Source organism: Lates calcarifer, linkage group LG19, assembly GCF_001640805.2.
Source record: "Lates calcarifer isolate ASB-BC8 linkage group LG19, TLL_Latcal_v3, whole genome shotgun sequence".
Classification (NCBI taxonomy): Eukaryota; Metazoa; Chordata; class Actinopteri; family Centropomidae; genus Lates; species Lates calcarifer.
In genome coordinates this window covers 23,309,612-23,336,054 of record NC_066851.1, presented here as the reverse complement: position 1 = coordinate 23,336,054, position 26,443 = coordinate 23,309,612, and the positions used below count along the sequence as shown (strand labels likewise).

Here is a 26,443-nt window from a genome sequence, read left to right as displayed (position 1 = left end):
GACAAAATGATGTTGTGAAGCAAAACAAGCCAGCAGAACTTTATTTTAAGTTCTAGTGGAGATTCTAGAGTTTCTAAAATGTAATTCAATGTCATGGTGCGACAAAGTATAGATTTTTTTTACCCTGAAGAATCAGAAATGCCTCATTATTTATGGCACATTACTGTTTGTGGTGGCCCGAATTTGTTGATAATTATTATATTTTTATCTCAAAATATTTGCTTTATTTTTATACTCTGATACAAGAATAATTAGAGGGACAATCAGGTGAAGTGTAAATAGAAAATTGGTAGAATCAGAATCAGTAAACCTTACAAATAACTTTCTCTGCCTTTTTTAAGTTGTGACTTTCTAATTGCATGACTGAGATATTATGTACCACATTTGAATTGATCAACTAGTAATCAACAAAAGGCAAACACCAGATTAACAGCAAATATCTGTAATGATATCTGAATCATTCAATCAGAATCTTAAAGCTGTTAGTAGTTTATATGAACCTTCTGAAGCGTTAAATAAACATTTTCATCGCTCTAAATAGGAATAGTATAATAATGATTAAGATATTACAGATGTTGCATATTAAAAAATGATCATCATCGCTACAGGAAGCAGCTGCTGCTGTTCCTTATTATTTTGCCGACACATACAAACACAAACACAGACACACGCACATACACTGTTGCTTGGTGATGTGAGAGGATGTTTTTTAATACGGTACATCTGCAAAGTGTGGGAGGTTAGATTCCTAAAAATGACAGAGAGGGAGAGAAAGAGACATCAGTGTGACAAAACAAAAGGTGGTGTATGAAATAAATAAAACATGATAGTATTACACCCTCCCACACACACACACACACACACCCACGCTGTTGAGTTCTTTCTTTGGCATCGGCTCACAGCAGGATGTGTACTCATCTCCGTTTGCTCCCATTGATTCACTTCTCTGCTCTCTGAAATGTTACCGTGGAAACGGGAGACGGCGACCCTCCCGTTATGCATTTCTATTCATGTGTATTGAAGGAGCCTCAGACACCTCATTGAGAGCAGAGTAGTACGCCATGTATCGACTTATAGCTCCTCATTTGTCTCATGTCTCTACTCAGTGTGTTTCTTTCCCCTCTCTCTGGTTTTTACTCGTCTGTTTCCTCACTTCAACTTTCCTCACTCCTGTCTTTCTGTTTTGGTCTGGTTTCTTCCTCTCCTCTCTATCATGTTATTTACAGTATCTGTCTAAACTCTGTCTTCCCATCCCTTCTTTCTCTGTGTAGTTTCTCACTCTGTCTTTCTCTCGTATATTTTACTCTTCTTTTCCATTGTTCACTGTTAATATTTGCAAAATCTTACAATTGTACTGTGAACTCACTCACCAACAATAAGAAACAACAAAAGACAGCCAATGTAATCATGCTGAAACTGATTTTAGATGCCAGTCCCATTTCTTTGGATTTCACAGTGAAGCTCTTTTTCATATTCTGGAATCATAGTAATTTTCTCCTGGAAAGGAGGATGCTGAGTTGTATTGAGTTTAGCATTAGCCTCAGTGTTAGCATAGCATAATATTGTGAGTGTAACTATCAGGTGTACTTGTTCTAAAACAGCTCACGGGACACTTAATGACTCATTGCTGTTGTCACGGTTACCAGTATAAACTGTACATAGCAACTGTAGCTAAGGAGGCGGGGCTTTTAGAAGGGTCACTTGAGGGCGCTGCAAATTCACATATTTCAGAACCCTAACCCTAACCCTAACCCAACTCCGCAAAATGTCACGATATGGGAAAAAAATAGACTAATATCTTCGTTAACAATGTGTGACGACAGGAAGGAAATGGTTCTGATAAACCAAGTGCTCCTGAGCTGCTGGTTCAGCCCAGAAACTGACTGGGGAATTGTCTTATTTCTAGCAGCTGTTTTTACACTGACTCTGCTCTTGAGCAAGGCACTGAGGGTAACTCACATACTAAAGTGTCACTCGTTCTGTCTGTGTGTATCACATAAACCATGCGTACTGTGTGTGCGTGTGTGTGTGTGTGCGTGCATGTATCCAGGCTGTCTGTTTGTGTGGTCTGATCAGTGTGTCATTGTGTGTCCCCTCTCCCTCTCCCTCCTCTTACCAGTCACCCCAGAGGCCATTGGCTTCCTGTCGGCAGTGGGCGTCTTCATCGTGGCGTTGGCCGTCCTCTTCCTCTTCATCAACAAGAAGCTGTGTTTCTCACGTGTCGGCGGGCTGCCCTGTCTCGAGCAACATGGCCGCCGGAAGAAAGGACGACAGGGAGTCCGCCAGGGGCTCGGTGAGTGACCAACATGTAGAAACTCTCCTCACACGAAAAACCGCAGCAGGACTTCTAGTGACCCAATGAATTATGGCTGTGGTCAGGAAACAAGTGAAAGTAGTGTGATCTTGTTATAGCACAGCAAATGGCTGAGGGTCAGAGGTCAGGGAGGAGTCAAGTTTGTGACTCTGACATTGGAGACCACTGTTGGTTTCTTGTTTCCTATGATCCTTAGTGTTGTTGAGTACAGATTAGTTTGTGAGCTCAGGTTTTGGTTTTGGTCTGCTAACAGGCACAATTGTACCAAACTTGGTAACTTCACTGTGTGTTACTTCATTCAGAGGCTGTTCCGGAGTTTTTGGTCATATTGCATGATCTTCATCAGCAGATGGAATTTGCCCAGTTGACATTGAGTTGTAGATGTTCAAATTTGCTTCTTTTTTTAAAGTGCTTTACATGTTTGCTTTAAAGTCGAGCTTCAGAGTTCACTCAGTACCTAAAATAGATTCACCTCAAGGTTCATTTAGTAGCTGTTCTTTCTCTCATATCACATGCTCTTCCTCAGCAGGTGGAGTTCACTCAGTTCTCTGGGCTTCTCACAGTCCGTTTGCTCCCAGTACTCCCAGGATAAAACTCCCCTAGCAATCACATTTCTGCTTATACACAGGTTTAACAAGCAAGATGAATGATGTCAGTAAGTCAGCTGTAGAGATGTTGGAGCCAGGCTGCCTGTCTCCCCCTGTTGCTATGCTAGGCTAACCATGTCCTGACTTCAGCCCCGTAATTAAAACATGCTCATAAAGGAAGACAGTAAAACTATTTCCCAAAACTAAATATGAGATATACCAGTGAGTCGTGTTGCCTTCTAGTCAAGGTTAATCTATTATATAACCTGAAGAAGAGTGTGTGTGTGTCCTGTATGCATTATGACTCCAATTAAACTCTTCAGCAACAGAGAGAGAGAGAACGTGGGTGAGTTTGTATTTGTACAGTAGGTTTCTGTGGGCGAGTTTGTATGTATGACAGAGAAAGAGTTGAGTGAGTCAGCCACATACTGCCACAAAGCCTTGCAGCAGCTCACAATAAAAATATTAACTATAAAACCTTGAAGAAAAATTCAGCAAAAAGGAGCACATTCAGAGAGAAGCAGAAAGAACAGGACGCTCAGTTTGTCACTTTTGTTCTCTCCTTTCGTCATCCAGTAAAACTCTTCCTTTCCTCCCACTTGGCAAACAATGCAAACACCCAGAGCAAAGGTTTCTAAAGGTTAGCTAAATGTTAAGTTAAAGGACCATGCCTGCATTTCTGTGAGGCTCCATCCTCTAAAACAACCCTGCTTTCATCTTTTTACATATATTTTATGGGTCTGTAATTACCTAATCATTTCCCAGGATGCTACTGGTTGTAAAGTTCAAAATCAATCTCTAAATCAATCAATCTCTGTTTGCACCGGCACGTTATCAGGCTCTGAGTCGGTGGACCAGGCAGATGACGAGAGGATGCAAAACGGCCAGATTGGAAACAACCTGGAAACGACGGTCCAATCACTGGAGGGGAAATCCCACAGCAAAGTGGACCAATCCTGATGTACAGCTCTATTTGAATAAGAGTCTGAGCCACAAGGATTAATATGCAACACAAGAAGAACACACAGTTACAGCAAGTTTAACAGCTGACAGAAATGAAATGGCATTAGCTAGAATGACCCGTTCCTCCATTTTGGACTACCTCACCCTTAGATGTGATCACTGTTGGGTCAGTTTTTTACTGTTAACAACATGAATTTATGTGCCAACGATTATTAAAGTTGAACTCGACACAAGAGCTTTTTGTGGTTTTACAGACAGTCAGTGAATTTAGCCATATTTAAACAAAATTCTGATCGTTTGGATGGACTGTATACCCAATAAAATGGAAATTATAATTCGTACATTTAAACACACAAGATATTAGTATTAATTAGTATTATTTTATTAATTAGTGAGCTTTAAAGGTATACTATATACATACGTTTTTGCTATTGCTACATAGCCAACGGTAGCATTAACAGCTGTTAATGCACAAAGAGCTTCAGCCATCATTGCATTTCCAAACTAAAAGATAAGAATGTCCTACTCCTTCATCCTCTCATGTTGAACTGATGATTGTAAAGATGTATTACTAGCTGGTTCACATGCTATCTTCAGTAGAAGAAAAGGAGTTACAGAAATAGAAACAAAATAAGAATTAACATGTTCTCCAGCACTGGAAACAGCTCTGAGCAAGTAAAAGAATGATGGTAATTAAACAGCTGAGCTAACATTGGCTATGTAGCAAAAACTTATATAAAGATGCCTTTGTTTCCTCCTGTTTCCTATCAGTTAACCATCAGTTACTGGCTGTAGCTTCATATTTGCTGGACAGGTGTTAGACTCTCATCAAGTATCAACCTTTAGCTCTGTAAAAGAAAGATTTGCAGACAAGCTTATAAAATACTCTCATAATATGACACTGTTGTAGTGAGAGCTTCCTCCATGTGGGCTGAAGAGGGTAAATCCTGGATACTGATTTAATTCTGGCTGAGCACCTGTGAGTCAGTGTAACTCAAAGATCAAAGTTTAAACTTTGTGATGGTAGTTTTTTTTCCTCTCACTGAAATCAAGCTCAGATTGTATATTTTTCAGCTGAGGTAAACAGAAAATGTTACATTTCCACCAGCAGGATGTTTGAATCCAGGTGGAGACTGTGAGTCAAACACTGAGCAAACACTCGACTGGTTGGTTGGTTCCTCACCTGCCGCAGGTGGAGTCTCTGGTATTTCCAGTTGGTTTCCTGAACAAACATCACATCCTGTTTGGAGTCTCTCAATAACATTCACAACTCAAAATCCTCTGGAGCTTCACAAGACGAGGTAGGGGCTTTTACTGCCACAAATACAGTCAAACTATATGAGAAAATGTAGTTTTAACTGGGAAGCTGTCAGCCTGGGTAACCTTTCATTTATACAAAGATAAGATATGACAAAGCCAGTATATAGCGTATTGAATTGAAACAAACCTTCAGTGTGGGACTCCATTTTGTTTTTACTAAAGTTTACTTTGTGCCTTTGTGCCCTATCACAATTTGACATTTTCAGTGAGTCACTCTGTACACACATTATTCTTTTCAGCGCAGTAGATGGGGTTATGAGTGAAGGTATCTTGTTAATAACAAACAAATGTATGTCCTTGCAAACTGAACCCATGGCTCAGCTGAACAGGTTGTGTTGGTGTGTAGTATTGAGCGCTCACTGCCTGTGTAGTCATCAGTTTAGTGGCAGAATGACTCTTCCTCACCTCAGCTGGATGGCTGCTTGTGTCTTACTGTTGATTTTAAGGGACTTAGTAGATTAAAAGGCTGATGTAGAGCAGTGTTGCCAGCAGTGTTCAGGGCAACAACAACTTTTTTCCCTTATTTAAGCATCCAAAATACAATTTATGTAATGAAAATTAATAGTCTGTGAGAAAAGATGAGCAGATAAGGGTGTAATTCATACTTGATGTTTGTAAGATTTTTGGCAGATAAACAGAGACAGAAAGGAGGGACGAGACTTGTAGGCAGAGAAACTTTTCAGTGCAGTTTCTCTGTATTTTTTTTTCCATAATCAAAAGACCTGGGGTGGTCAGTGGTTTGCAAATAGTTGTTTATCTTTTATGCACATAGAGTGACTAAAATATACTCTACAGTCTTCTACTGTCTTCTACCCCTGTCTATTTGTGTGTATGTGTACATGTAGGTATGTATTTCTGTGTAAGTGTGTTTGTGTGTGCATGCGTGTCACATTTGCATATAATCATTGAGCCACATTACTCCGCTCTGAGAGCTTCCGTCTGTGAATAGCTTTAGAAGACAGAAGTTAACAGACCAATCAACCATCACTCGCCCACTCAGAAAGCAGCTTCCTGCTCTGTAGGTAACCATGGCGATCACTCAGGTAGAAACGATGACCTGCACTTTAGAGAGAAGGGGGTGGGGTGACTGATCAGCCTGCCGCCGCGTCACTCATTCAGCTGTTGCTATCCAATTATGGTGAAATTATGATGTGAGTGGAGTGACCCTCCAGCCCTGTTAACGCTGAGGTTTTGTGTTTTTAGCAGAAACTGAGAAGCTGTGTGAGAGAGTGAATTGCTTTGTATGTGCTCTCTGCTCAGTTACTTTATGAGCATTTACAACTCATAAAAGAGCGATAATTTTACTCCCCTGCAGCAGAGTGGTGTTAATATACTGTACCTGTGAGCTGGTGAATAGTGTTGTCGACCTATCATGATTCCTCTGTCAGCTGCTGCGAGGTCAAAACAAAGTTATTAATTCTTTATAGATTAGTTATAGTCCATTAATAAAAAACTATCTCTGGGTTGCCACATTGTGGAAAATCCTTCTCTAGTATAACATCACTGATGACTTATTAGGAGAACATTAACTGGCTACTTCCCTCAGCCCTGAATGTGAAAGTTTTCCTTAAAGGCTGCATACATCCCAACAACCTCCATCAGTGCCAGAGACTTCTATTTGATATGTCCAGTATTTTAGTTTCAGTGTTACTCAAAAGCTACCCTTTTATTTGTGGTTTAAGATCTGAAATTAGCATTCGGTTGGACTAACCTATCGCTTGCCAGCTAACTTTTAAGAATGGAAATGTATTTTTAGATATGATTGAAAAGGTTTGGACGTCATCCACCATCTTGGATGACTTCTAAATCAAAGCATGAATCAATTTCTTCTGCACTGGAGGTTTATTTTTTTCATGGAAAAAGTCAAATGTTAATGTGCTCTCTTGAAATGTTGTCATCATTTACACTGACATCCAGATCAGATTCAGTCCGTGTAATTTCTGTCTTGTCTTTGGTAAACAATTTAGACTGTTGTGGTCATGGGGCATTAGAGAAGTACAGTTGTGTGTCATCTGCATAGCTGTGAAATGTCACTTATTACACCTGTGATTTTTTTTGTTTGTTTTTTGGCCAGTTTTTTGTCACCCATCAAACAGTTTATTTTTGATAATGCCTGTTTGAAACTCACTCAAGTGTTTTGTCATGTTTCTCTTCCTTCTGGATTTCCTCTCCTGATTTACTCCTGATCTCCCAACTCCCAGCTTTTCCTGTTTGTCAACCCCTCTGTTTCCCTGTGTGTATCTCCCTCTAGTTAACAGCTACGGTGACGACGACGATGATGGCATCAGCTCCTCCGACAGCGAAGACGAGGTCCTGAAGCAGTTTGAGATCTCCGTGTCGCGTTCACAGAGTTTTCGCACCGCGGCAGCGAACGCAGGTGAACAGCAGTCCCAGCACACTCAGCTAGCGTTGGGCCGACGGCATAAATTCACCCGACTGTCGGACCAGGAGGAGGGCAGCACTGAGCCGTCAGACTGTGAAGGTGAGGTGTTGGACTAACATTTTTATCCCTAATAAAACTGTATTCATTACATTACATAGTGGTTTGGTCAGCTTGGAAAATGTTTGACTCTTGCTAAAAGGTTCCACTTTGTACCTGTGGCATGTCATTTTCTTCAGCCCTTAGTCACTGGTGCTGTGCACGTAGCTTCCTATTGACCTGAACCAATTTATGTGTAGTTAGTAACTGAATTTGGTTTTATATGAGAGGGGTCAGATAGAGCTGTAGGTTTTTCCAGTTTACTGCTTTCAAACTAGAGACTTGAAACACCATCGGACAGAAAACCAGCAAGATCCTGCACTAATCTGCCCCAGTGTCAATGAGCCAAAAAAAGCCCCAATACCATTTTTACTGCAGATTAGAGGCCGTAAAGAGCTCAGGGAGGCTCAGTGTGATTGGTCTGCTGTGGCTGGATGAGTGTGGACAGGCGGCAACATTAATTAGGACACGTTTGTACACCAGTTGTGTGTTTTTAAGAACAGCCCAGGGAAGATGAGAAAGTAGCAAACACTCCAGCCAATTTCTATTCTGCTTTTATTGTTCATATATATTTAATCCTATTCTGGGTATTTATGTAGTTAAATATGAAATACACAGTGCCAAAAGTTTAAGTAATGTGGTTCCTAAAATTTTATTCCTAAAAATTGTGATTAATGATAATCCCAACATCCAGCAACACATAATCTGGATTATGATTTGAGCATGAATCATGCAACACTGTCATTATCTGTTGGTGATATTTTCCCACCAAACACATCAAACCAAATTTTCACACACATTTACATGGTCACTATAAATGTGGATAAATAAAAAGATCAGGTCATTCTGTCTCAGATGGTTTTTATTTATCGTCTTTAACCAATATGTCACCGGTGCAGTGACCCGCAAATGTACAAGGTGACACACACACAGGCTGGTGACTCACCTCAGCTTGTTGCCATGGTGAACACTTTATGCAGCCATTGATATAACAGTCAAGATCCACCTTAATGACAGTGAATTGGAGATAATTGCTATTGATTGGTCTGTGGTACGGCCTGTTCTCCGAGTCTTTCTGTCTCAGGAAAAGGCCAAGGTTTGACGGATGACACACTATCTCCTCTGTTAACACACAGCAGTGCCAGACATGGTCTATGCAGCTTCTTTTAGGTATCAAGAGTAAATTAGATGGTATACCAGAGGAGAAACAGTGAGATGGTAAGAGTGATAATATTTATCATCATCAGTTTGTGTTGATTTTGGTTCATCTCAAAGCTTGCTCAGGCCAAACCCAACAGTGTGAGCGTTTCACTCTTTGCTGCAACAAAAACTAATTATGCAAGAACTGTAAAATGTATTTAGGAGTATGTGTGGGAATAAACAATATGATAAAATTCAGCCCAAGCAGCCTCTATATTTTTTTTACAACATTATTGATTGATTGGTTGGTAATGGCCACTGTACTGAATCAGTGTTGTTTGCTGAATTAAAAAAAATAAAACTTTATAATAGAGGTGTATTATTTATAGTGTTTAATATTAAAAAAAACTCTAAAGCAGGGCTCAACAGTTTGTTCAAACACTCAATCGAGCGTTGAAAAAAATTATTTATAATCTGAATTATTTTATAAAGTCCTGTAAAAGGTAGCAGCAGTGCCTCTGTGAGTTAGGTGTTTGAACAAACTCATGAGACATTGTGTTATCTAAAATTTGCTTTGCTTTACATCTGAACACACATCTATGTTAATGACTTGAAATCTCAACTCTTATGAGGTTAAGAGTTGAGATTTGTGGTGCGGCTTTTATGTTGTCTGAGAGGCAAAATCCAGGGTACAAAAAGACAGAAAATCACTCTCTACTGCTTCTACAGTTCAGATGTTGTGAGTGCACAATAGGCATTTTAATATTTTGATCAATGCAGAGCTCCTCAGGTCTGGATTTTGGTGGTTGGGCAGGCAGGACATGGTTGAGTGGTCGTTTATTTATCAAACTGAAACTGAAGCTTTCTTGCTCATGGACACACTGTCCTTACACCCACAGATTTAAGACCGGCTACCAGGGGGCCTAATGCTGACTTTCCTACCCTGTTGCCTTCCTCATGCAGAAATGGAGGCTCAGAGCCAGCAGGGTTTCCAGGACCCACTGTCTGCGGCGGTAGAAGAACGCGAGAGGGCGTCCGCTCAGTCTCTGGACAAACCCGCCGTGGTCGAGGCGTCAGGTGCCAGAGACAGCCCCACCCCCAGTATGAACCGACAGGCTGCCGACGGCAGCGAGGACACGGAGAAGGCCGTGGATCACGATAAAAATGACGCCACAGACAGCTCCTCCACCTGGAGCCCTGAGGTACTGCAGCCTGACATTTAGAAACATTCAAGCCTTTAGAATTTACAGCTTTAACTGACTGTCACTGTTTTATGCTTCAGGTGATGAATGTGAATTTAGCTGGAGTAAAAGTATTTGGAGTATTTCCCTCTGAAATATTGTGGAGTGGAAGTAAAAAGTACCATAAATGAGAAATACATAAGCAAAGACCAAGATCTGTGGGTGGGAATACCACCTTTTTCTAAAAATGACTTGCTTGAATCTCTTGTGAAAATGCTTAATGGTGTGTTCATTAATGGTGAAAATTCCATCACTTTTATCGGTATAATGAATGAGCAGCTGATTTAAAACACGTCCACACATCAGCCCAGACTGAGACTTGACAAACCCAGCGTCAAACCCTGAGAAAACTCAGTACACAGTCAACAACATTTCACACCTCCTGGTCAGAAAAATCACCAAAAACTAAATAAATAAATAAACCACAGGGGGGATTACTTAACGGGGTCAGTGAGCTGACCGCAGCCCTGCTGTTACCCATCATGCTTGGCAGAGGTATCGTCGTCATTCAGCTGTGAGAGGATTATCACTCTGCCATGTTATCCTCTCAGGTTCATTTGGAAGAAACAAACCAAACACGGCTCACTGAGGCCTCGAGGTTTTGTATAAATAGTTGATGTTTCCTTCGCTCTCCACCACGCTGCTTTGGCCAACAAACAGCAGCTCATGAATAATAATCACTGTGTGTGTGAGAGTGTGTGTGTAAAGAATGTATATGTACGTAAATACATCTACGTAATGTATTTCTGTGTTCGCTGTGCTTTCATGTGCATATTTCTATGTGTATTATGAGTTTCTGTGTGCGTGTGTTTATGCACGTAGGAGAGCAGGAATGTGGAATCTAACAACCTCTCAGTCACCAAATCACACTTTGAAATTGAGAGCAATCTGTGCAGTAAACACCTCCCACACACACACACACACACACACACACATCCATAGAGACACAGGGTGATACTGACATCCAGAAATGCTTCATAAATAACGAATGGAGTTGGATCAGTGGAGCTACAGAAAACCTGGGAGAGCCATGCTGTAGCACTTTATTTATACAGTTATATAACAACACTGCTACTGCAGATGCTACAGCTAGTACTACTGCTGCTAATAATACTACTACTTCTACTGTGATTACTGCAAGTACTGCTATGGTAAATACATCTACACATACTGATGTTAGCCCTGCCACAGTTGGCGGTCATGACACAAAAATGAATGAAAATTCAGATTATTTCATTAAGTTTTCATATTAAACATGAATGTTGCCATGTGATAAAATTTTCAGATACATACATTTAGTGTTCTTTTAATGTTGATTTATCACCCTAAATGTACCAGCAGGACACTGTATTTTATTCAGTCCCTACAAAAGGCCCAAATGAATATCATAATTTGGAAGTCTGAGTAAGTATTCCCAGCAACCTTTGCAAAAAGAAACAAATACTGCAAATCCATCCTTCACCTTGGATGTGTTATTCCTCCCAGTCTGCACTTTTTAGCATTTCCTCTCTGTTTTTAAACATTTATGTTGATTAATTATTCATACAAATATCTTTACTGGTACCACACTGTCATTTACCACTGCTACTGCCAGTAACTCTACTTGTACTACTATGTAGACCATGAGTGGCAGTGGAGGGAGTAACTCTACTCCTAACAACACTTCTGCTGATGAGGCCGTCACTTTGTCTTTCAGAATAACTACTGTTCTTACTTTCTCCCACAAACAGTCAAACTCTGTTACTAGATTGGTTGATTGACTGATATGATCAGAGCCATTTTGCATGTGAGACATCTGCAACAAACGCCATGTTAAAATTTCCAGGTGGGACCTTACCCCACTTGTCCCAAGTGATTTATTGTCCTCCGCCAAATGGTGTCGTCTTCCCTCTCCTTTCATTTCCTGTCGTCTTGACTGTCATTACTACAAATGGCAAAAAAGCTGACTCAACACTGTAGCTTTAGAAAACCAAAACAGATCAGGATGCTTTAATAGATGCTTTTGTAAGTTATATATTAAAACTACAGAGTGTAAAAAAACATCTTCTGACTGGAACTGTTTTTCGTCTGCTGCCTGTCGAGGAGGGAGTAGTAAGCGTTCACAGTTCCTGCTCATCCTGTTAACAGGTGAGCGTCCGTCTTTGTGTTTTCTCCTCCTTCGTGCGTGGACCTCCCGACCTGCACGTTCAGTAAACTCCAGCGGCAGCAGCTCTGCGATTATCTTATCTCCACTTTGGTTGCCATGTCAACGCCGACACTCAGCCCTGCTCTGTCAACACTCGACACAATCGATGTTGTGTTTGCTGACTGTGCGGGAGGCTGAGACTGGCTGCGGAGGGAGGAAGAGGAGGAGGAGGAAGTGGGGGTTTATTTTTGCTTTATGGACGGATTGCTGCTCAGTTTCTCTCTCTGAACAAAAAGAGTCATTACACATGCATTGATCATGATTGACAAATCTGAAAGGAGAAAAGTCAAACTGTGGAACAAATACTATACACATTTACAGCCCTGTTGTAGAAGAAGACAATAAATAGTTGAATGAATCTTAAAAATAACACTCATCCTGGCTCTGTTTCCAATAACTGATCAAAACATGATCACACCAGATAATACAGTAATGATTTGCAGTTGGACAATAAGGGAATGTGGACAGTCAGAAGACACTGCTTCTAGAGGACGTGGTGGATAAATCAAACTGAAACTGTCTCCAGTGGAAATGATGCCTTTGAGGTATTTGCTGGATCCTGTAGGAGATCTCTCCAACAGCCTTTCAGCTTCTGGAGAAGGGAGTGAATCTGTTCATTCAGCTGATAAGATTATCTTCAAAATGGCTTTGCTTTGGGAACATATGGGCTGAAAGGAATCAATGTCCAAGTGATCCTTTGTTTGCCCTCGTCCTCTTGCCTCTCTGTTCGTATCTCAGTTTAAATAGGCCGCAGCAGCAGCCAGGCCGGTGAGAGGGTAGGAAAATGAACGATCTTTGTCACGGTCTTTGAGGACTTTCTTTGAATTCATTCTAACCTGTACCAGTGATATTTATTTCTATTTATCTAACCAACATCACGTAACAATGTTTGAGTCACATTATGCATGAAAGAGGAAGTCTGTGGTTTCAGCTCTGTGTTTAGATTTGTTCATCACACTTAAAGATATCACTGACTTGCTTCACAGATCACAGCTTTGTTCTGACAAAGAAACTGAAGGCAAGTCTACTGTAGGAAAATCACTTTACTGGAATTTTATTCACAGATATTAAACAGGTTAGAACATTATCTTGTTTTAGTTATTATGCCAGTTTCCTCTTCAGCTGCTTTTAAATTGATCAAAGTAATTGATGAGCACACCGTGCTGCTGCCGGTGTTTGTGTTCTCTGTCTGTTCAGATACTGTTATAGTTTGTAATCTGTGAGTATGTGAGGGTCTGTGTGGACGTCCATCTACCCTCCACTTTGTTGTGTCCACAAACTACAGGAACACCAACTGCACATGCACTCCTCCAAGCAAACCAGAAATAAGTGTAACAACAACAGCTATGTGTCTGTAGCTGTCTGAGTACCTGTGTGTATCTTGGATCTAATTTTCCACATGTCCAGCTCAACAGTCTCGACCTGCATCAGGAACTTGTAGAAGAATGGTCACAGTTCTTGATGTGTAGCTCCACCTTGGAGGAGCTGTGGTGTAACCACAGATACAGTATAGCCCCTTAAAAGAATTATAAATCCTGCTTTTGTTTTTTTTTTGTCTTCCATCCTTCTCAGCAAGAGCAGCCTCCCCACAGTGAGATCTCGTCTCAGCCGGTCACTTCCTCCCCACGACCACCCATCTCCAAATGTGGAGACCTGGTGCTCTCTCTGGAGTACCGCCCCGATACGGAGAAGCTGCTGGTCTCTGTGATCGCTGCCCGGGACGTCCCCGACAAGGCTCGCAGCGGGATGGACTCCTGGCAGGTGCACATGGTCCTGCTCCCCTCCAAAAAGCAACGGCACAAGACGTCGGTGCAGAAAGGCTCGCTGCCGCACTTCAACGAGACGTTTCGCTTCTCGCGCCTGGAGCCGTCGGACCTGCAGATGTCGGCCATCAGGTTCAGGCTGTATGCGCTCGGAGGCAGGATGTCCCGGGAGCGGATGATGGGGGAGAAGGTGCTGCGTTTAGGAGGACTGGACCCGGACGGAGGGACGATGGAGACGACACTGGCTTATGGAGCCTCGCAGTAACCTCAAGGTGAGTCAGAAAACATTTTTAGACATGTTACAGTTGTATCAGCCATCACTCTGCGTTCGTGTCTGTGCTATGAAGTCATGTTTGTGTGTCTGCTGAGATAGATCCTTGATTGTGACCAGTCACTAATCCCTCGCACAACACAACACAAGCTGCTCACTGTGTTTATCTCTGTGTTTTGTCAGAGTGTGGACTCCCAGCTGAGTCTGTCTGCTGTGTCTCAGAGCGACAGCGCCTCATCCACCCAGTCTCTGACCCACGGCGGTGTCCCTGAGCTGCTGGTGGGTCTCACCTACAACGCCACGACAGGACGCATGTCCGTGGAGCTCATCAAGGGCAGCCACTTCAGAAACCTGGCCATCAACAGACCACCAGGTCTGCAGAGAGAGAAACACAAACACCACACTCACATTAGTTTATATTAGATCCAACGTGATAGAAAAAGAAGTAGCAGCCTTCAGTGGTGATATCTGTGTATTTTCTTCTGTCTTCCCTCTCCCCCTCCGGTGCAGACACCTATGGTCGACTTACCCTGCTGAACTCGGTCGGTCAGGAGATCTCTCGTTGTAAGACGTCGGTGCGTCGCGGCCAGCCCAACCCGGTCTACAAGGAGACCTTCGTCTTCCAGGTGGCGTTGTTCCAGCTGTCGGACGTCACGCTGCTGGTCTCCATCTACAACCGGCGCAGCATGAAGCGCAAAGAGATGGTGGGCTGGATCGCTCTGGGTCAGAACAGCAGCGGCGAGGAGGAGCAGCTGCACTGGCAGGACATGAAGGAGAGTCGGGGACAGCAGGTCTGCCGCTGGCACGTCCTGCTGGAGGCGTAACGCTGCCTGCCGGACACGATTTAGTTTCTTTTTAAGGTTGAAGGGAGTTTATTCTTTAGTTAGAAAGTTGGAAAGTATTAAGAGAGAAAAGACAGCCTTGATTTTATCTGCAGGCAGGAAGATGCATGTGGTTTCAGAGTCGATGGATTCAGCACAATATCCACTGTCGCCACATCGGTCCAAACCTGGACAAACATCAGACCTGGCTGGTTATTTTGTGTGAACAAATTCATCTGCTCCCAGAGGCTGATAGAAGTTCAAAATAAAAACAGAAAAGAATTGTGTAAATAAATTCAGAGAAAACTTTTGAGAAGGTCACAAGACCTCGAATTTGGATCCACTCGTGGTTTGTTCATTTCTTTGTGTGATCCACTAAAGTAACAGATAAAGATAAATCATTTTTTGTCATGTAAACGTGACAGTGGTGCAGAAATTATTTTGACCTTCTCAGTAAAAAAAAACTTCTCAGAAAATCCATCGTCCTCAAAGAGGAGCTGAGAATTTGTCCTTCCTCCTGCAGTGTTACGCTGTGTTAGAAAGTACAGGCCAATTAGAGGTGTGTGTGTGTGTGTGTGTGAGACTTGTTATTTCTAAATCTTGCTGTGCTTTTGCTGGCTGCTGTATTGAACTAACGCAGAGAGGAAACAGAAAGATGCCACGTCCTGTAAATCCAACATCAAAAACATTGACCGTTGCGTCCTCTTGGGAAAATGCAGCAGGTTTGTCTCAAACTGTAAAACTCCTGCAGAATGACTGGGTCTTTCTCACATCATATGCATCAGTTAGCAAAAGGCACAATGCTTTAGGACTTTATGAAGCTCTATCTGTAAACAGCACACGTCTGCAATTTAGGGAGAAAAAATCTGAATTTACAGGAAGTATGAAGAGGACAGATTTTGATAGATTATTTTGGAATAGTTTCTCTGCCATCAGTATGAATGAATCCCATTTTCTCTCATTTCATCATCTCACTGACAGCTGATCATTTGGTGTCATGCTGAGTAGATCTTGATTTCTACTCCTTTGCAGACCAAGAATGAACTTTTACACTCAGGCACTTAATCTGATACTCGATAAAACCGTTTCCTCACCCGATCAAAAGTTACCAGACCCCAAACCAGTGTCTTCAAATGTCTTCTGGACCAGTACTCAACAGAACTGAGCAAATCTTGAGATTTTAGTGGCTTTTTCTAACGATAAAAGACACATCGTTGTGTTTTTCTATATTTCCTTTTTGTAAGAGAGAAGACTTAAGTTGAACATTGATCAGCGACAGACGAGTGGATGAACTAATGGTGAAGTCAGTATTCTGGTTCACACTGAAGGAAATACTGCAAATAAGAAACAAACATGAGCAGAAGTGGACGATATTTCATGATTCAAGTGGAAAGAGGAAATTATCTCGTTCACATTCACCACTCATTCATATTCTCCTGACACTCGTGCTACTACAGGCAGGAAGACCAGCAGCTGGAGACTCTTAACCCCAGTGTAATGAGAGCCCCCCCCCCAACCCCCCTTAAATCATCAACACTGAATTATGTTATTTGGCTGCGGCTCAGTCTCCTTCACAGGTCAAAGCTCATTCCAACACCCATCAACACTGAGCTGAAAAGAGGCTTAAAATATCTCATTGCAGCTGTTAATAACATGCAATGAATTACCCTGGAAGTGTGTGTGTTTTTTCCCACACTCTCTCTGTGGTAATTGGTAGTTAGAGCTGTAAAATCGTACAGTGTGATGACAGTAATGCTCATCCTCTTCCCGTCTGAGCATCATTGAGTCATAAGGCAGCAGCTCAGCCCGGAGGGGGATTTATGTCTGTTACTGTAGCTCCAAAACCCTCAGGGGTCCACACACTGAGAGCAGAGACGAGATGTTAATTTGAGCGTTGGTTTTCTTCAGGCAGGTGAGAAAAAGCTGAACTGCAGCTCGGTTTGAAAACTCTGATCGGAAGCAAGAAATTACTTCAAAATCAAAGTTGTATGGGTGTCTGTAATTACTCTTGCAAAGCCAAGCATAACAAATTAGTTGAGGTTGGATGTTCATATTCAAATTCTTCATGTGAATTAAAGGGTCAGTTCACCCACATCACCCAAAAACACCCCTGAAGGCACTGAGAGTTTTCGGTCCTTTGGTTTTGGGAGACTTCCACTTCCAGCCCGATACAATGCCAGTTTTGTTTTTGCCTCTCAAAGCACTAGAAAATATTGTATGTGTTAAATACAGGAAACAAGCAGTGTGTCTCATATTTAAACTGCAGATATGTAATGACGACTACTTCAGGTATTAATGAAGCGTGGGTGAAGAATAGGAGTGCTGCAACAATTATTTTTGATTGTAAATATTTTTATTTTTGTACATAAGCTTGTCAATGACCAAAATAATGTCATTTTAGTTAGCTTTAACATTGTGAATGGGAAATTTTAACACCTTGTCATTTTACCCAAGATAAAACAACAGTTGAGTGTCTATTAAGCTCCTGTTGCTACGCCTGGCAAGATTTGCACAGAAAGGTCCTTCATTTCAAACAGAAGTATACAGTTATACCAACTGAAATGCATGTTAAAAGACTGAGGCTAAACAAATGTTCCCCCGTTTAAATGTTTATTTGAAGAAAAGTATTTAACTTCTGTGTCTCTGTTTAGTTTCCATAGTGTTTATTGATTAAACCAGCAGGAATCTCCAGTAATGAGGGAGAAGCAGAAGCACAAGTGGACTGACAGCTGTAGCTAGCTAGGATGGCGATTCCATTAAGGTTTAAAATGACCCTAATAAACTCCAATGTTTGCACAAAAATGTGGGGAAGTTAGCTTCCACTGTAACAATGTGACGGAGTGTGGCTGTAGATATACTGCACCCTGAAAAGTTCATTTACAAAACAATTTAATAACAAGTTTTCACAGTAAAGAGTCGTCCATGTATCGATCTCCACCCTGATCTTGATAAATAAATTGTAATCAGAGTCATGTGACGAGTTGATTTGATATCAGCACTCCTATTCTACAGGCTTCAAACGTGAGTGTGAATAGTGACATGACCTATATTTACTGCACAGACTGATATATTTTATGCATGTCGAGTTGTTGTACAGAACCTATAATATCTATTCTATATTTTTTAAAATAGTAAATGTTCAATGTTCTTAAATATTTCCCAGGATTTCTATTGTAGTTACACATCTGCATGCTCCGTTTGAGATCAGGTCGTATTACAGATGTGAGACAATCAGATTGTGCTGCAGATGTAATACAGTTGTAATACTCTGATGAAGTGCCTGTAACATTTCGAGATGAAACATATCCACCGTGACAAAAAGAGACGATCCCAGAATTTGCATGAAGCCTTCTCGTTGTTCCCTGTGAATGCAGCTGTAGGACTGCATGCATGGAAGGTTTATTCAGCCTGTCGATCCTGGGCAGGCGTCCTGATGTCAAGGCCTGGACCAGGGCTGAGGTCCAAGTCAGACCAGATTCAGACATGTCTGCAACAGGTCTACAGGGAGTCCAAACAGTCAAAACCAAGACCAGAGCAACTGAAAAACCACATGTAGAACACAAAATGTCCTAAATTATTATTTTTTAAATATTACCAAATGTAGGAAACTCACACTCGTGTTAATGGGGCTGGAGTCTGGAGGCAGTTAGCTTAGCTTAGCATAAAGCCTGGAAACCAGTGGTAACTGCTAGCCTGGCTCTGTGCATAGTTCAAAAATACACCTACAAAGCTCAGTAATTAACAAGCTGCATCTCAATTGTTTGACATGCGCACAAACAGAAATGTAAAGGCTACAGTTTGTAGTTTTAGATGTAGTTATGTCGTGTATTTACTTCTCAACAAACAACAGTTTAGCATCTGCCCTGTACTTCTGTATCACATCACGTAACTCAAAATAAAACCACAAATGTTCATCTTTACATCAGTTTTTCTACAGGTTAAACAAACAAAATATAACTGTTTGTCTGGAAGTGTTGGAAGCTGTATTTTTGAATTCGGCTAGCTTTTTCCCTGTGTTTCCAGTCTTTGTGCTAAGCTAAGCTAAACACCTCCGGACCTCAGTTCTACAAAAAGGCAAATGAGTAAATTGGTCAAAATGTCAAACTGCCCCTTTAAATGTTCTAATCCTCCATCACACAGCAGACATAGAGCCAAAGTGGGACCTCGTGAATCTAAATTTTGAACTGCAATGATACAAAAACAGATAAAACACACTCCCTTTTTGTTACAGAAAAAAACTGAAAGCTGTTTCATGTTTTATTTTCTCAGACTTGAAGATGTTGCTTTATCGTTATTGACACCTGATCTTCCTGAAGGCCTGTTACAGAAGAGTTGAGTCTGTGACATTGACTCTGCAGAGTCTGTATAAACTACAGTATAGACCTCAGAGACCATAGACCTGCAGTCCTGGTCTGGGCTGTGCATGCTGACCCCCCCACAGCATTCACAAAGCACTTTTTGTACCAAGTTTTGTCGTTGCCAATAAAACCCAGAAGATCCCTGCTGTGGGAAAGTCTGTCTGCCATCTGTTTTCTGGAGTCCTTCTCTCCTTTCTAATCTCTGTTCAGATGTCTTAACTCAGAGAACGAGGCTTTTATAACCAATGCTTAACAACAAAACAGTGACAACAGCCTGTTGTGATTGGTGGTAGAGATTTCCAGTTTTAATTCTTTGGCCAAAATCAGTGAGGAAATCACAGATTAGATTAGAGATTACAGAAAGTATCTGTTTGAGAGAGCTGAACCAAATCTTTGGCAGCAGATGCTTTGTCAGATGTAACCTAAAAAACAGCTTGTTTATGTTCATTAGCTGTAGTCAAGTATCAAGTCAATGTTTAATTCACCTCTATTGTTCATCTTTTTAATGGCATTTGTTTTTTCTCACCTATCACTCTTCCAGTGGGCCTGACATTTCTCCAGATATTGAGGATATGTCTGCATGATGCAGAACCAGACACCTAGTATTTTTATTAGTAATGCTGCTCTAAAACCTAAATGTTTGTCTTGTTTTCCCCTCAGTGTGTTGATTTTACTCACAGGCTTGAATCTAAGACGAGTAAGAATCACCCTCATTTTTGTTTTTTGGCAGAAAAGGGAAACATAAGGCCTGTACCTGCGACATCAGAGCCACAAGTCTGAACACATTCTGTGCTGCAATGCAAACAACATAGATTTTGTCAAAGGTTGTGTGAAGAGTGAAGACTGAAGCACACCTAAAGGCTAAAGGTTATTACCTGTATCCTGGTTTTAGGCAGAGATATTTCCATCTTAAACAGTGTCACATGACTGTTGTTTGCTGTTAATATGTTAATATAATTCATTTTTCTGAATCCCCATTCAAAAGTTTCTGAACCCGCCCCTGAGTTAAAGATGTGAGCAGGTTTCCCGCCACTGACACAAACTTTGTTTCTCCAGAAATCATGTAACAGGAGAAACATTTCTGTTTGTAGTTTTTGGAGACAGAAACTTGTCTCGGTGTGGCTCTGTGTTGGTAAAAAGATCCGAACCCGTGCGGCGGTGGATGCGGGAAGATGAGGATTGATGCTGGAGCGTCATCACCGCGCTTACTCAGTCTCCTAGCAACAGGAAACATCTGCCTCCGCGAGGACCAATGAGGGCGCGGGAGGAGCGGTGTGTGCCGTCTCCTGTTGCTGTGAACGGGATATTTTAGGAGACTGGAGAGCAGTGAGCGTCTCACCCCGGAGGAGCTGGAGCTGTCTGCCTGTCTGTCTGTCTGTCCGTCTGCGGGAACCGACCGAGGGAGGCTCTGACCTGAAGCCGAACGGGAGCGTCGCTGAATCGGTGTGAGGACAGTGGATGTCTCGCCGAGGAGCGAAGGACATCAACGGAGACAAAGGCTTTGAGTGGGATTTACTGAGCCGCTGCTGGACGGAATTATTTAAAGGTAAGAGGCTTTAACGGACACCTCACGGATTTATTGGTGGTGGTCGCTGCATGTTAAACAGCTACTCTTTTCTAAAGCGGGCGAGTTTATTCATGATGCAACTTACAAACACAGAGGGAAGTTAAAGTGTTTTTACATGAGGTGAATAAATGCATTAAATAAAATTTAAAACAGCACAAAAAGAAAATAAAGTCAGATTGAAACTGAAAATGCAAATGAACAGAGAGATAACAGACCAGAAATACCTGTCTACTAACATTTTGATTCTTTTGAATTTTTATGAGAAATTATGAGTGGACAGTGTTTCTGTTGAATTAAGAAAATTCCCCTACTTCTTAAAATAAAATTAGTTCAAACCCACTGGATTACCTGGAAAATGCACTCTCACTCTCAAAAAGCTGATATTTTGCAGACATGTCCGTAGTTTAGTGAACTGTTAAAATTCACCTGATTTTACTCTTAAAAGTTTCTTTACCTGTGCACATTTCACCTCAGTCTTAAACACTTAAACGTGGTTTAAGGCAGGAAATTCAGGGATTATAAAGTCATGATCTGCTGTGCACACATACTTGTGTTTTTAGTGGAAATATTTGCTGCAAAAGGAGATGTAGAGATGTTGCATGCACACAAACACACACACACACACACACACACACACACACACACACACACACACTTCCCACGCAGCCTCTCTCGTCCATCATCGTGCATCATTTCTCCCACAGATGAAATATTCAGGCTGCAGTTGGATGTTAAAAACTGTGTGAGTCACTGCAGCAGCTTCAGGGGAGCCGGCGTGAATGTTTCGCAACGATAAAGCTTCCCACTCTGTGTTTATGATTGATTTATGGCATTTTAAATAACAACACCTCCCCCTACACACACACACACACACACACACACACACGACACACTCAATAACACACACCACCCTCTTATCTCTCCTCCCCTTGCTCTTTCTTGAATTTGAATGAGCTTCTGAGGACAGCAGATTTTTTGTTTGTTTGTTTTTAGTAAACAATATAAACAAATAAACACAGCATCATGGAACATTAAAAGATCAAATCATGATGTTATACATTAGTGCATATATAGTTTTTAAATGTGATATTATTTTAATTAAAATGCAGATTATTCTTATTCATAACTGAATGTATATATCAGATTCCAAACAAATGATTTAAACTTCATTTTCTTTTTGCTCCTGTTTTCCTGCACACACAGAATAGCAAAGATCAAATTTAGATACCAAACTGAAGGACAGCAGTGTTTGTAGTTTCTGCATTCATACTGACAGGTTTGAGTCCTTCCTCCTCCTCCTCGTCCTCCTCCTCCTCCTCACTCCTCTCTGGGCCTGTGTCCTCCTGCAGGAGCCTGAGGGCAATGTGGAGGCTCAAATTGGCTCAGACGCACTGATTCACCCTCCAGTCAGAGAGCTGAGCGCCGGACTGTGGACCGTCAGCAGCAGGTAATCAGACGTCCTGTCTGTTATTTGATTTACCAGGACCTATGTTTACATTTACCTGACAAGGACCTCTAGTGGCCACGAGAATTATAAGTCTTAGCTGTCGTCACAGAGCCAGAGACAACTTCTAGGAGGGAGTAGAGGGAGAAGTATTCAGATCCTTTACTTAAATAAAACTACTACTACAGCAGTGTACAAGTACTCCATTACATGTCCTGTATGAAAAATCTTAAGTAAAGTAAGTAAAGTATTATCAGCAAAATGTGCTTAAAGTATCAAAGTACTCCGGATGATATTATTATTTTGTTAATAATGATAACTGTTGTAGCTGAGGAAACACTCAAGTGAAGTATAAATACTTTAGAATTGTTCTGAATCGTAGCACTTGAGTAAATGTAAGACTTTCCATCAATGTTCTTGACTCTGAAAATGGTAGTTTGATGACAAAAAAGCCTCGTTCTCTTTTTCTCAGTACAGTTACTTTAAAAGTTTTTTTTTCCATCACATATTTTAAACAAGTACTCGAAACTGAACTATAAAAATATGTTATTACATCAGTGAGCCTAACTTAAGCCAACCTTCAATAAGTCTCAATAATCTCATCTCACTGCAAACTTTTAATGTCAAATGGTTTTAATTTGGTTTTTGAGACTAATGAGCACAGTTTGTAGTTAACAGGCAATAAAAAAAAAAAGCTGGAATTATTGCCTTTTTATAAACAAATTACTGCTCCTCAGCTGCCTCACTCCAAAAAATATGATTATTAACATCAGCCCTAAATTGTTAGGATTTTCTTTCTGTCTTATGATCATGATAATCTCAGTGGCTGCTCATAATAGGTTTTATTTAAATGTCACATGGATCTTTTTCAAAAGGTGATCACTTAATCAACTTTGTTCATTTGCTCTCTCTTGCTGTAATGTAAAATATAATACATATAATATACTTGATGTTGATGGAGCTGAAAAAACGGAGAGTGAAAATGTAAAGATACACTCTGTCTTCAAATCCCTGATTCTGTTCACAGCTGAGTTCAGAAACATCTCATTTAGTGTCTTCAGAGAGTAAAACACAAACCTGGTGTTGTAGGCTAAAAATAAATGTTTTAATAATTAAACATGTTTCTCAGCCTCCCTTCTGTTTGATTCATAGTCTAATCTCTGTTTTCTTGCCTCCAGCAGCCCCTTCCCTGTGAGAGAGAACAAACCATTCAACAACGTCGAAAGTTGCCTACTTCAAGAGGAAATATGCGGAGGAGGAGGATCTACATGGAGGCCTACATGGATATTTTCAAAAAGTATGACCTTCTTCTTCTTTTCCTGTTGCACACATTTTTCTTTAAGCGTTCACGGCCAACCTTTAGTTTGATTTGATTTGCTGCATTGAAGAACCCTGACCTGTTTGAATACCTGTCCTGTAGAACGACTACTAAAGCTGCACTGCATTTATCTGCTTCTACACAGATGACACCTTTATATTCATGACAGAATTCAGTTCACACTAAAATCTAGATCACACATTTCAGCTCATCTAAGTATCAAAAAGATGGTTACAGAACAGAGCTATTTGTACATTTTGCTATCACTAGCCAACATTAGCATTACCAGCTGTTACTGTACCAGTCTAGAAGAATTTTAGCATCAAACTTCTTTCCTTTACTCGCCAAGAGCTGTCTCCAGCAGTGAAAAGCAGTGCCAGTGTTTTGCTTCTAGTTCTATCACTTCTTTTCTTCTACTGAAATTAGCATGCTAACCAGCTAGCCCTGGTCGCGGTTGTTTCATAAAATTTTGACCATATGGCTCAAGAGTCAGATATGTGGTATTGTTATGTCGACATTTTCTGATTATCTGCAGATGTTATCACAAGAAAATGATATGAATCACAGGACTGTTGACTGAAACTGAGACTGTCCACTTGTATCTGCTTGTTTAAGCTACAAATCTAAGTTTATCCCTCTAAAATAGTAAGAGCACAAACTCATCCCCTGCCTTTGTGTCTGTTATCTGCAGCACCTGATACTGCAGGAAGACCGGAGCTGCATCCTGAAGCTGTCCCTGGAGAAGCTAAGGTTCCTGGAGGACCCTGAGGCCTACCTGCGGCGCTCCGTCCTCATCAACAACCTGCTGAGGAAGATCCACCATGAGGAGGAGGAGCTAGGAGGCCGAGGAGGAGGAAGAAGACGAGGATGAAGTAGAAGAAGAAGATGAAGAAGAAGAAGAGGAGGTTATTGGAGAGAGTGGGCAGCGGAGGCTGATGTACCCGGACAGGAAGAGAGTGAAGGTGCTGGTGACGGACTGCTGCTCTCCGGCGTTTGGTCTGGAGGACCTTCAGCATTACCGGCTGGTGCCCTGTTACCCCTCAGCTGGATGCTTGTACAGCCTGGCAACGTGCCCAGGACTCACCCCCAACCACCAAGTCCTTCTGTACAACCTGGACGACAATGGCTGACTCTCCAGGCTTCACTGTCATGCCTCCGTTCACAAAGCTGGGAAATGCAAACATGTACTGTTTGTTCACAATCACCAGGAGGAAAGCTGCTGCTGCTGTTTTCCCTCGGTTTACCACTGAAAACCTTTGGGGGTGGGGGGGGGGGGTCGTGTGTCGTTGGCTCTGTTATGTTCATCAGCAGGATGTTACCTCCTCTCATCACCTTGCTAAGAGGCAGGAGTGGATTTAAGAAGCTGAGAAACCCTGATTCTTCTTCTGCCTCAGGATCAACAGAGTCTCTGATGTTGATGTCAAACTCTGTCCCAGCGTCACTGCCGTTTAGTATTTGTGCAAATGTGAGAGACTCTGAGCAGGCAGGATTTTTTTCTTTGCTGTTGCTGGTATGTTAATGATTTTTATTGTTACTGTTGCTCATGTGAACGGTGAGCATATTCAGGGATTTACAAACTGCAGGCTACTATTTGATGCACCTTGGCTTGCGTGGAGAATATGCGCTGATATGCTTCTGTTATCTTTTTATTCTACTGTGTGATTTATGAAATATTCTATGTAACATTCCCTGGACTGTGTGAATTGCCATGCTGTCTCAAGATCCTCGTTCTCTGAGGTGCATTTTCTGCCTGTGGGGAGACTGTTTCTGTCTGTATTTGACGTCCTGTGTATGCTGTGAGTATTTTTCTTTTTGCATCACTTTGCTGCTCTCTGCTGGTGAAAGAATTCATCTTGAAGCCCCTCTTTGTGGCTGATGTGTTTAAATTTCACAATGAAAGTGAATAATGAGGAAAATGGTGACACTTCAAGCCCCAGTGATGAAACAAGTCATACTTTGCTTTCTTGTGGATTTAAAAAAAAGAGGATGACATTTCTTCTCTGCTCCTAGAAGTCACAATATTTTTTTCTTCCACCAAATATTGTTTTTGTGGATATATACTTTTAATTTTTTTTAAAACAGACTATCAAAGAGCAGAATGTCCTTTAATTGATTTCATATTTAATATTTTCCTACTATCAGTCCTGAATACAACAGCACAGGAGACTGGGTTTTGTCAGAACATATGTTATTATTTAATGCTGCACAAAGTGTGCATTATAAAACTGTCTAATCTGCTGTATGACAACAGTGATGAATGATTCATCCCTTCTCAGTGTCTCTTTCTGTACTTTGAGTGTTTGGTCTCTGTCTGGGAGTTTTACTGAGTTTGAAAATGTGCATCTTGATAACAATCACGACAATGAATTAAAAAAAACACACAACAACAAGGCAACTATTAAAGAGAAGCTTGATATTTTAAAACAAGAATTTATATTTTGATGAAAATGCATATTCCATATTTAAGATGAACTTATTTTGAAAAAGGGCCATTAAACTTTTTTTCAGGTGATTGATTATCAAATAAAGTATGTAAGGTGACAACGTTTTCATGTGTTTGGTGCATTTTTTGTCTATCTATCTATCTATCTATCTATCTATCTATGGTCCTATGTATTTCAGGGGTTAATTTTTAAAGATGTGTAAATTGCGCAAAAAAAAAGGCTGTAGAT

The 26,443-nt window shown here is 41.2% G+C and overlaps 1 protein-coding gene and 1 long non-coding RNA gene across 2 annotated transcripts in view; both read left to right on the top strand.

Annotated features, from left to right (window-relative positions):
- The window catches only part of syt16 (synaptotagmin XVI), a 34,212-nt gene extending 14,598 nt beyond the window's left edge, over positions 1-19,614 (top strand). The window contains 7 exon segments of the mRNA XM_018703197.2: positions 2,120-2,293; positions 7,436-7,666; positions 9,767-10,005; positions 13,802-14,236; positions 14,238-14,264; positions 14,447-14,636; positions 14,774-19,614. Of these exon segments, the coding sequence (XP_018558713.1) occupies positions 2,120-2,293; positions 7,436-7,666; positions 9,767-10,005; positions 13,802-14,236; positions 14,238-14,264; positions 14,447-14,636; positions 14,774-15,087 (1,610 nt within the window). The 3' untranslated portion in view covers positions 15,088-19,614.
- Positions 19,615-20,629: 1,015 nt separating this feature from the next.
- LOC108901621 (uncharacterized) lies at positions 20,630-26,319 on the top strand. The gene is made up of 4 exons (XR_001963947.2): positions 20,630-20,988; positions 22,359-22,456; positions 23,632-23,750; positions 24,463-26,319. It is a non-coding gene; the product is annotated as an uncharacterized LOC108901621 (long non-coding RNA).
- The last annotated feature ends 124 nt before the right edge of the window (positions 26,320-26,443 follow it).